A 12,682-nucleotide genomic window follows, 5' to 3' on the forward strand; every position below is an offset into this window, starting at 1 on the left:
GAGTTTGGGTCACTGTTACAGCATAATATCCCTACCAGTTCCATGAGTCTGTTCTCTGATGAAAATGTGGTCCATTGTTACCGCTATAAATTACTGAATGTTATTCAAGTTAAACATAACAATAAGAATGTAATTAAAAAAATCTGAACTTCACTGTCAACGCCCAAAGCTAGACAATAACTTTATAATTGTAACATTTTTGTGGGCAACAAACTGCCTCACCTTGCCTAAAACGGAGTTCCCTTCTGATGACGTAAGACGTAGCTCGGTAATCTTCGCAGTGAGCAGACACTATTAATCAACATCGGAAATTCATCGATACGTTTGTATTAGTTGTGCATATACGGACCAAAACGATATATATGGCGGACCTGAAGTTCACTAAATTAGTATAAGAAACCGCTGGGATTTCTTGTCAAAGTCACGTCCTCGGAGACATCGACGAGCGAGCGTCCCTCTCTCTGCGATTGATTACAACGCCTGCTCCTTGCTGTACCCTCGCCATGGCGTCGTGTCTCTGCTCTCTCAGTAACAGAAAGTGGCCGCCTCTCTGCTGTTGCTGCCGACTCAAAGCTCACAGACTCGCTCGGCGCCTCATACCGCCATTTTGGAGTCAGAGAACCGAGAGTCGGCAGCAGCGACGAGAGAGACGAAAAGGGGGGACACGGGGCCGAGGTGAGAGACTCCGTGGTGGTTGTTATGGCGAAGGAGCAATGGGGGAAGATGGCCGGGAGGGAGAAAGAATTAAAACATGGGGATCATTCGTTCACCAGGCAACCGAGTCCCCGCTCGTGTCCGCAACAAGGGTACGAGAGGCGCGGGCGGAGGGCCTGGATGTCGCTTTGTCGCAACTAACCAGCTATAGAATCGCCATTAAACCAATATCATTTCTTAATACATAGTTTAGGAAGGGAGGTGGTGGCCTTAAAGAGACAGAGCCGATTTGAATACTTCATATTAATGGTGTGAGAGGACGTCTGAGTCCAAACGCCTTAGAATTTCATAAGCTAACGTTAGTGATGATAAGCTACAGTAGACAAGAGGTAGCAGAGGGACAGTCGTCCTGTACTAAAGGCTGGACGTTAGGTTAAACAACTACCAACGCTTATTTCTATCTTAAGTGTGATTTACTTAGACTAGTAAGCTGTCAGCATGTGTATACTAGCACCTTGACCCTTTACTATCATTGATCGGTGGCAATGCTGCCCGTGCTTACAAGAAGTGAGGCAGCTAACGGTCGTTAGCTTGTAAGCTACAATCCGGTGCACCAGCCAAGGTTAGCTAGCAAAGCCTGGCGAATGCTAGCCTGGATTAGCTAGCAAGCTAATGATACAATAACGACACGATAGCAAGGGAATATATTTATAGGGATATATTTAGGACAACGCAGCTCTTTATCCTTTTAAAAGGTTCTCCTGTTAAAAAGAAGACAAAACTCGCTTGGCTATAGTTCTTGTCATCCTTCCACATGAGAGGCAATGAACTTGCCTCATAAAGTCTGAGTAGTAATTACAGTGGACAAGTGGTATAAGTTAACCATACAAATGTCTGTCGAAACGGCCACTCGTCCACTTAGAAATAAAATGATGACTTTAGACATGATTGTAATATTTGGCCAAGTCACACTTATAGTAACATTGATGATCTCAAACTATTTACAGTTAAATTGCCCAGTCTGATCTTCTAATCAGCTGAAACACTGAATTAAAATATTATGCAGTGTCTTTATGGTGTGTTTTTTTTTTTGTTTGTTTTTTTTTTAACATGAAACAGCCTGTACACTTCCTTAATGTAGTATTTATATGGTAAACTTATAAGTAATAGTTTAACATTTGTAGACAAAATGTTTTATGGAAACAGCTCCATATTTCAAAATCATGAGCACTCACCTTGTCAGTATTGCACAATAAAACAAACTCCCTATAAGCAGAAAACATAACATGTGAAAGAGCACTAGCCTCCCATAAAAATACACTTGTCATTTCGTTATCAGTGTGTGACTTTGTGCTTCTTGTTTTGTAGGGTCTTTCACCTTTGTCTGATCGTTAATCTTGGGATTGAGAACAATGACATCCTTTACTGAGAAGGTAGGTCCACAGTATGTACTGTATTTTGAATAATGAAGCATGAGGTGCTGGTGCTACTCTGCATGCACAGCCATTGGCGGAGGGTAATGTGATTTTAGGAATAAATGGGTGTTTCATTATTTGTCAACATGTGAGATATGGGTAGTAATTGGGAGGCCTGGCTAGAAGGAAAGCTTGTTCTGCATCACAGATTTGACTAGCTGGGAAAATCTGGATAGGAAAAGTGAAGGCAAACTGAGCAATGTAAAATTACTTTTAAGCATTATGAACTTTCATTGCTCCAGTTAGGTGAATTACTGTGAAACAGCAAAGCCTTTCTTATCCCATAGTTAGCAGTGTCCTGTGCTGCTCACTCTGACCTTGAACCATCTGCCCATCCCTTTCTTTCTATCTCCTCTCTCTTCAGTAAAAGTTCCTGCCCTGCTGGGCAGAGGTGTCTGTGCTGCATGGCGGCGTCAGGGCAGGGTGGCCGGCTGGAGGTTGGGGCATCGGCGAGCTCTGGCCTGGCCAAACCTCTCTACCTGCAACGCTTAGAAAGATCCCTGAGGTTGGACAGTTTCCTGCGCCAGACCGCCACCATCTTCAACAGAGACATAACCAGGTACAGACAGAGGGGAGTTGGGTGGCATTCAGACTTAACCATCAGTTTGTTATAGTTTCAGGATCAGTTTCTGCTTAAAGACAGCTCTTGCTTGGATGTAGAGATTAGTGCTATAAATGCAATTTTGTTGTTATGGGGTTACAAGCTGAACCAATAGCAGCTAAATGAGTTAAAAACACCAAAGTGCATCTTACCAATCTTTCATCCTATCTATAGAGAAATTGTACTGTTATATCAAGCAAAAATTAAATTTCAGCCTGACCTACGCTCTTGTCTGTTTTACATTACATCCAGTAGATCAGGTCAGTTGTACCTAATGTTCTACCACAAAATGTCCGCCTGTCACAGTATTTATACAGCCAGATACATGTCCAAAGACTGAATATTAGATACAGGATGCTGTTTTTGGACTTACAACTACATATTTCTCATGTTCTAGTGATGACAGTGATGACAGCGATGGTACATTGGGGACAGGGCTATCCCTGGACCACTCCACTCAACATACAGCTTTGACAGTGAAGAGTGAACCATGTGAGCATGGTGATGGGTTGGCAGAGGGCAAGCCCCTCAACGGAGTTCTGCTGCAAAGTAAAGGTAAGATACATACAGAAACACTTTTATTGACATTATTCATATATTACTACACAAGCATATCCTGACTGCTGTCATTTACAGTGTCACGGTAGACATTTAGTTAGTGCATATTCATTCATTGTATTAGATTGTGTATGTGATTTCTTTCTCTTCTTTTAAACCCCACAGACCAAAAGGCAGATAAAACAAGCCTCTACAATTTCTCCAAGCTGAAGAAAAACAGGAAATGGCTCAAGGTATTGAGTATAAACATGTCCCTCATCAAACTGCAGATTCAAGAATTCAGTCTGTTTAACAGGCTAAACAAATGACCAGTAAATTAATCGAGAGAAATCATTAGTTTCAGCCCTACTTCTAACATTTTCCCCCACTGCATCACTTTCTTAGAACATTTCTCTGCTGTGTTCACACCCTTTTTTACTTCCTTTAACCACATTCTCCCTTTGTCTCCTGCAGAGCATCCTGTTGAGTGACGACACTACAGACTCGGACACAGACTCCGATGACTCTGATTTCAGTTTGTCGCGAGAGGAGCTGCATGACATGCTGAGGCTACATCGCTACACCAGGCAGCATCAGAGCAAGTTCCATTCTGACCGAGAGGTACACACGCTCATACACTCATACAGTGCATAGAAATATTTAGAATATAACATGTTTTTGAAATTTAGAATTTGTATTATTTTTCTGTCTATTTGTCTGTCCTACAGCTTCACCAATATCAGTACTACAGCACTGGACTCCTCTCTAATCATGACCCCTTCTATGAGCAACAGCGCCACCTGCTGGGCCCAAAGAAGAAGAAAATCAAAGATGAGAAGAAATTCAAGGGTAAAGACAAAAAAAGAAATCTCTGGAATCTCCTGCAGTCATTGTCAGGAAATGGATAGTTACTTGAGTAGTTGACAGGATTTCAAATTTCTTGTTAACATGATACTTTTTTTTTTCAGCCAAATTGAAAAAGGTGAAGAAGAAAAAGAAGCGTGGAGAGGGAGAGTTTCTGGAAGAGGGGCGTCCCTACGTCACCAAAATCTTTGCCAAGTTTTCCCATGATGCACCGCTGCCCATGGTGAAGAAGAAACACTTGACCATTGAGCAGCTGAACGCACGGCGGCGTAAAGTCTGGCTCACCATCGCCAAAAAGGAGATTCCTAAGGTAAGAATGCGTAACTAATAAAAACAAATGGTCCTAAATTAAAGCTCAGGAATTTACTGTTTTGGTGAAATGTTTAATACCATTTTCTGTGATTCATTAGTCATAATTGTTCTACTTTATTTTGCAGTCTTTTAAGCAGAAGACGTCTGCTAAGAACCTGGTGTTGACCAATGCTAAAAAGGCAAGTCAAGTGTACACACTACTGTGTTGATGGTATTAACTTTTAAGGATTTCATTCTGAACACCTCAAAAGTAATCTTGAGAAAAATACTTCAGTCTACCACATTTTTTAGCTAGTCGATTTTGTTGACACTAACTCTCATTCCTTGATTGTGGAAGAGTAAACTGTAGCTTCACTGGAACATTTAACCTGTTTTGTTTGTACCAGCTGGCTCATCAGTGCATGCGAGAAGTGCGGCGTGCAGCTATCCAGGCTCAGAAGAACTGTAAGGAGACGTTGCCCCGGGCTCGGCGTCTTACCAAGGAGATGATGCTTTACTGGAAGAAATATGAGAAGGTGGAGAAGGAACACAGGAAGAGGGCAGAGAAGGAGGCCCTGGAGCAACGTAAACTGGACGAGGAAATGAGAGAGGTGGGTGGAGTGGAGGTTTCTGCCGTTACAAAGTCCCTCATTTGGCTTTTTATTGCAATACTGGCTTTATTTGTATCAAACTCCTGAATGGTGATACATGCTTTTCTCTGTCTCTCGCAGGCCAAGCGCCAGCAGCGCAAACTGAATTTCCTCATCACTCAAACAGAGCTGTATGCTCACTTTATGAGTGGTAAAGCCAGCATGGGGGGACCAGGAGGGGATACAGCTCAGGAGGAAATTCTTAGAAAGCTTGAAGACACTGCAGCTCAGAGACAGATAGACATTGGAGGAGGGGTCATGGTCAACATGGGGCAGGAGGACTACGGTATGAACGGCTCAGTCAAGTTTGTTGTGTTGGTGGAGTGGAATCAAATAATCACTGAAACTCAGTGCTGATGGTTGGCATTTATATATCCTGAGTCCCTTTGTGGAAATATTTAAGGTCCCCTGAACTATAACAAGTGTCCTACAATTAATTTTCTGGTGCTGAGTGTGTGTTTTCGGCAAAAAAACACAGCAATGTAAGGAAAGGAAATGTCAGACTGAATTGGATTCTGTGGTGTTATGTGATTTCAGATAGTGATTACTACAAGTCTCAGGCTCTGAGGAATGCCAAAGAAGCCTACCAGATTCATCAAGAGAGAGTAAGTTGATGCAGGCACACCCTTTGAGATGCACTCACCCCACATACGCTGCTACCGTTTCTATACACTACCACTCTCCGCACTCTCTCCCTCTAGACGCGAATGTTTGACGAAGAGGCAAAAGACAGTCGCAGCGCGTCTTTGCACGTAGCTGGCGGCTCGTCCTCAGGTGCCGGCTCTGGGTTCGGAGAGAGCTACAGCCTCTCCAACCCATCCATCCATGCCGGTGAAGACATTCCTCAGCCCACCATCTTCAATGGCAAACTCAAGGGTTACCAACTCAAAGGCATGAACTGGCTGGCAAACCTCTATGAACAGGTACCTGTGTCTTGTTTCTGCAATGAGAGACTTGTCTGGATTTGTGTCTTATATTTTTCTATTTCCTTTAATGTTTTCGATATTTGTTTTTTTTTTTGTTGTTGTTTTGTTTTAAATATATTTTATGGCTAGAGCTATGTAAAAGTTATACATAGATAATACATTCGTTGCAGCGTCCTTTTTGGCTAGCAGATGTTGCATTGATGCTTAGTTCAGGAATCAGTTAAAACATGCAGTTTTAGGTTCGCCAAAGTGTTTTTTAGCATTCGCATTATTTATGCTGTGCTTATTTTTACACTTTTCTCGTCTCTCTGCAGGGAATCAATGGAATCCTGGCAGATGAGATGGGACTGGGGAAAACAGTCCAGAGTATTGCCCTCTTGGCCCACCTAGCAGAGGTGAGAGAGAGCACCGGGCCAAAGGGGTTCATTCACCACATACCTCCAAAACACTTTGTGAAATATTCAATTGTCTCTGCTGTTAATTCTGATTTATGAAAACGTCTGCGTGCTTCTCTGTGCACCTGCATCCTTTAAAGAGTCCCTAGTTTCTGGCTGAGCAGGTGTTGGAATATTTCATTGAGCGAGTCAGATGACATATTTCATTGTTGTGAATAGCTTTTTTATACCTTTTGGTCTCCCAACTCCAAAGGGAGAAAAAGTGGAATACAAGGGAAATGTGAGCTTTTCAGTGTTGGAACTATCGTTGACAGGAAGATTTATGCCATGTTCCTCCATGGCTTCCTGTTATTGGGTGCTGCTCAAGCACATACATACGCGAGACCACCTGTTGTGGCAGCTGACTGAGTGTTCTCTCTCTTTTTTTTTTTTTTTTTGTTCCTGCACAGAGAGACAACATCTGGGGTCCGATTCCTGATCATCTCTCCCGCTTCCACGCTCAACAATTGGCATCAGGAGTTCACCCGCTTCGTGCCCAAATTCAAGGTGAGAACCCATGACGTGCGCTGAGCGAGCACGCTAATGGAAACACCTGCAAAACACATGTCTGAAGGAATCCCGGCGTCCCTCATTTCAGCTGCTCTTTTGCACTCTGCCCATGAACCCACTGCTGTTTTGTTCCAGTGAGAAATGCTGTTAAACATCTGAAAGTCAACGCACTAACTACTCAGAGATGCAGCCATACCTAGAGCCTTCCATTAGGGGGCAGTATTGTATTGGGACATCTGTAGCATTGCTTAAATTAACGCATCACTTCAAAGCTGTTAATACTTCAATTGTTTGGTGGCTGCACTTAAAAAAAACTTTTGCATGCTTTAACCGGCCTTTGACAGGCTGTGTACATTCTTTAAGACCAAAGGCCATTTATCAAACACATCAATATGTCAGCTGTGCTTGAGCGCACACACATACACACAAATGACTCCTTGTTGTGCTCAGCACTCAACTATGTCCATTTTCTCTGCTAGTTTGGAAATAAATCAATTCCAGTCTGTTTTGCTAATGATGTGTGAAAAGAGCCTATTACACAATTTGAAGATAAGCTTCCTGTACACTCAAAGCAAGACTGATTGAAAACAATGGTATACCAGCTTGTGCTGAGTGATGTAATGATGTGTAAATCTTTTCACATCACATTCTGTATCAACAACTCAGCGACTGGAGCAGTGATTCATATGTGATGTGATGTGATGCCTAAATGTTTCCTCTGGGAACATCATAGCTCTGTTTTTCTTACACTGCTCTGTATAAGTGTTTGAGAAGACTTTAGTTTGAATGTAGATTAGGTGAATAAGATTCACACTACTGATCATTTTGGTGCTACTGAATGTATTGACAGAGTGGACTCGCCTTTTCCCTTTGTTTTAATGTTACTGGTATGTCCACCAGGTGTTGCCGTACTGGGGAAACCCTCACGATCGCAAGGTGATTCGGAAATTCTGGAGCCAGGTGAGGATGAAATGACGTTGATTAGCAACACAGAATTTCTGAAGATGTATCATAATGTATTGTTTGGTCAGTAAAGGCTGTACTCCCTCATTTTCTTCATCTTTTTAGCCCCTAATTCTGTCTCTCCCTTTGTTTTATACAGAAAACCCTTTACACGCAAAATGCACCATTTCACGTGGTGATCACGAGCTACCAGCTGGTGGTCCAGGATGTCAAATACTTCCAGAGGGTCAAGTGGCAGTACATGGTTCTGGATGAAGCTCAGGCACTGAAGAGCAGCACCAGGTAAAGCATTAACATACAGAATAATTACAAAGATGAGTTTCAAGCCTCTGTAAGTTTATACAGTACGAACATGAAGTGTGGAAAAACACATTCCTCTACATAGTTATGCTACAGTATTCTCTGGGAATTGTTGTCAGTAATGTAAAGGAAGGCAGTATGTAATAAATTCAGAACATGCAGAACACCTTTTTTAAAAAAACATTTTGAAATCAACATAAAAGTCTGAAAAACTGTGTCGACCACTGGATGCTGGCCAAAATCTACAAATCTAGTCAGAAAATGTTTTGATAAAAGTTGAATCATGGCCTGTATGTGTATGTGAGAACCGTACTCCCTCGCATACAAACCATCTTTTACAGTTTGAGTAATTGTTGGGATTACAGCGTTGTACAGTTAAGTGTTAAATAATGATGATAAACTCATATAGTTTCTGTCTGTTTTCAGTGTTCGGTGGAAAATCCTCCTGCAGTTCCAGTGTCGAAATAGGCTGCTGCTCACCGGGACGCCCATCCAGAACACAATGGCTGAGGTGAGCGATGTGTGCATTTGTGTATATGTGTGTGTGCTTGCGAGTTGGTATGTGCAAGACACAACTGCTGACGAGCGTGTGTTATTACTGTCTCTCAGCTGTGGGCCCTGCTGCACTTCATCATGCCCACCCTGTTTGATTCCCATGAAGAGTTTAACGAGTGGTTCTCCAAGGACATCGAGAGCCACGCTGAAAACAAGTCTGCCATCGATGAGAGTGAGTGCAACCTTTAGCCCTGAGAAAAAAATATTCCTCTTAGCCACGTGTTAAAGTTCTCTCCTTACTTTTCCAGCTGGCAACACATGATGTTTTTCAGTTTATTTCTACAGAACTTTGTGTGCCAGCACCGATCTTTTCTTCCTGCTCACTGTTGCATGTAATATGTTTTGTAGCTAAACACAGTTGTTTAATGTTTGTGTTTCAGACCAACTTTCCAGATTGCACATGATCTTGAAGCCTTTCATGCTGCGCAGGATCAAGAAGGATGTGGAAAATGAGCTCTCAGACAAGGTAGAAAGAAACAATCTTCTCTCTAATTACTGAAGTAATCTGGTCTAGAGCTGTGTATTTAATTGGAGCAAAATTTGAAAATTATGTAATAGTAATTTTCAGTTTTCAAATGCAGTTTTCCAAAAGACAAAAAGGATTTTTCTTTAAGTAATAACAAATTAGATTTAAAATTAAGGAAATGGAAAAAGTGCTGAGAGCATTTGTTACAGAAAAAGTTTTAATTAATTTTAGTTTGTCTAATGATACTTTAAAATAAATTTAAAATATGCAGTATTATATTTTATCAGTACCAAAGTAGCCACACTTTTCTCCCTCACCCTTCTTCCATCTGTCTCCACGCACACCTCATTGACACAGAAAAGTGTTGTAACACGCTTGTGACTGATGCTCGTGCTGGCAGATCCTTTTGACAGATGTTGGGCTTGGGGTCTCTTGCTGTCATACGCGGCGCGCACATACTCACTCATACGCTGTGGGAGTTTCAATACACAGAATCGGAGGAATGGCAGAGTTCACCACACCCCCACATCTGTCTCTTTCACTTCCCTTCGCACCCACATACAATCCTGCCAGCCCACTAAGTTTTCTTCTCCACTGTTGGTTGTTGGTTTCTCTTGTTTTGTCAGCTACTATTTAGGCCAACAGCGACTGGTGAAGTTCACTCAAAGTTCATCGCTGGTGTTTTTCTTGTTTTTAAAATGGCATGTTGTTGCTCAGTTTCACTGCTTTCATCGGAGCATGACATGAGATAAAACCAAGAGATTTTGATGTATGTTTTAAAGAATGAAAGTCAAACTGGGCATGAAGTCTGCAGCCATAAGTTAATTTTTCTCACATACACAAAATAGAAAATAGTGTATGTGTACATGCGAGTAATACTGAATGAAAAATTGAATAACAGCTCCAGCTCCTGCTGTAGGTTTATTTTATACTTTTATTCTATGCTTCAGTCTTTTTCTCTAAACAGGAGCAAGTGAGAATATTTTGTTTTCATTGCGCATAGTCTTTCATTTAATCCAAAAATCCTGGTTATAATAATAATAGTTTAGTCCTTGCTCTTTAAGCCCTAAACTTCTCCAACAAACTAATTGACTCATTAGTCTATTGAAATGCATCTCTATGTTCTAACCATTCAATTTTAAAGAGGTGAAAATTAGTGGAGATCTAACTCACATTAACTTCAGAGTAATTCTGTTACTTTTTACCAAGGCACAGATAATGACAGTTACCTTAGTAGCATGGTTAGCTCATTCTTTGACCTCTACTCATGCAGATTGAGATCCTGACCTACTGCCAGCTGACATCCCGCCAGAGGCTTCTCTACCAGGCTCTGAGGAACAAGATCTCTATTGAGGACCTGCTGCAGTCCTCCATGGGCACGGCCCAGCAGTCTCACAGCACCACCTCCTCCCTCATGAACCTGGTCATGCAGTTCAGGAAGGTAGGAATTCTTGCCAGTGTAAATAGCTAAAAAGGGTATTATATTGTCAGATGCAGCAGTGGTGATGATTGATCACAGTTATTAGTTTAATGATTTGACGATCATTTTCAGTATCACGTTATTAGTAGTCTCATCATTTGTAGCTACAGCTGATTTTCAAAGGAATTTTAATAGTAATAAAGGCACAGCATTTTGTCTGTGGGATATAAAACTCTTCTCCTAAACAATGACTTGGCAGCCCTAGAATAAACACGAGTGTGAGTAATGCTTGTTCCGTTGTACACTTTACTAACTGCATTGTCTTTTTATGGTTTTGTTTAGGTGTGTAATCACCCTGACTTGTTTGAGCGCCAAGAGACACGCTCTCCTTTCCACATGTCCATCAAGCCCTACATCATGTCTAAGTTCCTCTATCGTCATGGCCTCATCCACGCACACAACCAGGCCAAGAACAAGTAAGTTGTACCACGCAGATGCTGTACACTTATCTGCCCACGCACACACTCAAAGACGCTCCAGGTCTTGACAAACACAACCGAATCCAATGTAAACAGGTAAAGCAAAATGTCCTCTTGTGTTGTTTTTAAATTGTTTTCTCAGCAAATCTTTGTGTTTTTGAATATGTGCTGATTTGGGACTTGCAAAAGACCATTATCCCAATTATAGCTTTCACAGAGAACTTTTGTGGGTTGGACTGGGATCAGATTATCATCCCCAATTTAGCCTCCTGCTTTTTCACACAATCAGTGGTGTAACCTTGTATTCCTCTCCACATCCTCCTCAGATTACTTCAAGTGCTGCTGTCTCCCTTTTCTCCAAATCACATCCAGCAGTCTCTTTTTCACAGAAAAGGTGAGCACAAATCAAGCTGTGATCCCAGACTATACAAAGGCTCTGGAAAGAACCGAGAGTTTGTTTTTTCATCTGAGATCATCTTTTTTCATTTGCTCTCTTCGTCCTGTAATGTTTTTTTTTTTTCATTCCTTCCTCCAGCATGTTTTATCCACATTTTGTCTTTTCTTCGTTTTCACATTCTTCATTCTGTATTTTCTTTTCGCTCTTGCAGGTGATGACAAAGGAAGTTGTTTCTCCTTCCTGCGCTTCATCGATGTGTCGCCAGCTGAGATGTCCAACCTCATGCTGCAAGGCACTTTAGTGAGGTGGGTTTAAGATTTCCATCCTCATATCTGCTACACTTTTTGGCTTTGTTTGAAAGAGGTAAAATAAGGTAGCTGACTGCACTCTGTCCTCCTTGTAAAGATAGAGCTGTTCAAGCAGACATTCCCTTATAGTATATACTGCATTATATCTAATAATGGCCAACTTTACACAGGAGTTATAGTGATAGTAGAATTCATTTGAAAATATTTGCTTTGAAAGTTCTCTTTGTGATGACTCTTTTCCTCTCCGGCCTCCTGCTCTTCACTCTCACAGATGGTTAGCCCTTTTTCTGTCCCTGAAATCTGCGTACCGGCTCCACTACCAACGCCTGTTTGGCTTCGAAGAAGAAAGCCAAGAGGAAGCCAGAGACGGGGAGGGGGATGGAGGGAGGTTACAGCCTGGGATTAAGTGTCTGTCTCGCAAGGACCTGATCCTGTGGCTGAACAGACCCACGGCCTTCCCCAACATGCACACCAGCCCTGTCCTCCAGGTAAGAACCATGCAATGCACGCACAGACTACAATCTTCTGTATGAGAGACTCTTCAGTAGCCATCTGCACTACACATTGTCGTGTGACAGATAAGTGAAACTCCAGTAGGGATGTGTGTGCTGAAATTTTCCCCAGAGCTTCAGCCTGTGTTGGGCCACACAGCGTGCCCTCTGCCCCTGGCTTCCTCTCCCTCCTTTGGGATCCAGTGTGGAACCTAATCCCTTTATAGCCCTATGACCCAGTAACACTGTCCTCCCTCCCTCTGTATGTCTCCAGGTTTGCTGTCTGTACTTCTACTGCCAGACATGTAAGGGCAAGCTCCAGGAATCACGAAACCCATTTTGACGCATAACATAAGGAGTC

At 42.1% G+C, this 12,682-nt stretch overlaps 1 protein-coding gene across 1 annotated transcript in view; it reads left to right on the top strand.

Annotated features, from left to right (window-relative positions):
* Positions 1-496: 496 nt before the first annotated feature.
* ino80 (INO80 complex ATPase subunit) overlaps positions 497-12,682 on the top strand; it is a 34,314-nt gene continuing 22,128 nt past the window's right edge. The window contains 26 exon segments of the mRNA XM_018696041.2: positions 497-675; positions 2,023-2,087; positions 2,494-2,688; positions 3,128-3,285; positions 3,454-3,521; positions 3,742-3,888; positions 3,996-4,116; positions 4,236-4,441; positions 4,569-4,622; positions 4,830-5,033; positions 5,154-5,358; positions 5,610-5,677; positions 5,774-5,995; positions 6,313-6,393; positions 6,843-6,863; positions 6,865-6,939; positions 7,843-7,902; positions 8,045-8,187; positions 8,632-8,716; positions 8,815-8,932; positions 9,141-9,226; positions 10,500-10,667; positions 10,989-11,122; positions 11,452-11,519; positions 11,734-11,827; positions 12,102-12,318. Coding sequence (XP_018551557.1) covers positions 2,534-2,688; positions 3,128-3,285; positions 3,454-3,521; positions 3,742-3,888; positions 3,996-4,116; positions 4,236-4,441; positions 4,569-4,622; positions 4,830-5,033; positions 5,154-5,358; positions 5,610-5,677; positions 5,774-5,995; positions 6,313-6,393; positions 6,843-6,863; positions 6,865-6,939; positions 7,843-7,902; positions 8,045-8,187; positions 8,632-8,716; positions 8,815-8,932; positions 9,141-9,226; positions 10,500-10,667; positions 10,989-11,122; positions 11,452-11,519; positions 11,734-11,827; positions 12,102-12,318 — 2,958 coding nt within the window. The 5' untranslated portion in view covers positions 497-675; positions 2,023-2,087; positions 2,494-2,533.

The sequence above is a fragment of the Lates calcarifer genome, linkage group LG7_1 (genome assembly GCF_001640805.2).
Source record: "Lates calcarifer isolate ASB-BC8 linkage group LG7_1, TLL_Latcal_v3, whole genome shotgun sequence".
NCBI classification, from domain to species: Eukaryota; Metazoa; Chordata; class Actinopteri; family Centropomidae; genus Lates; species Lates calcarifer.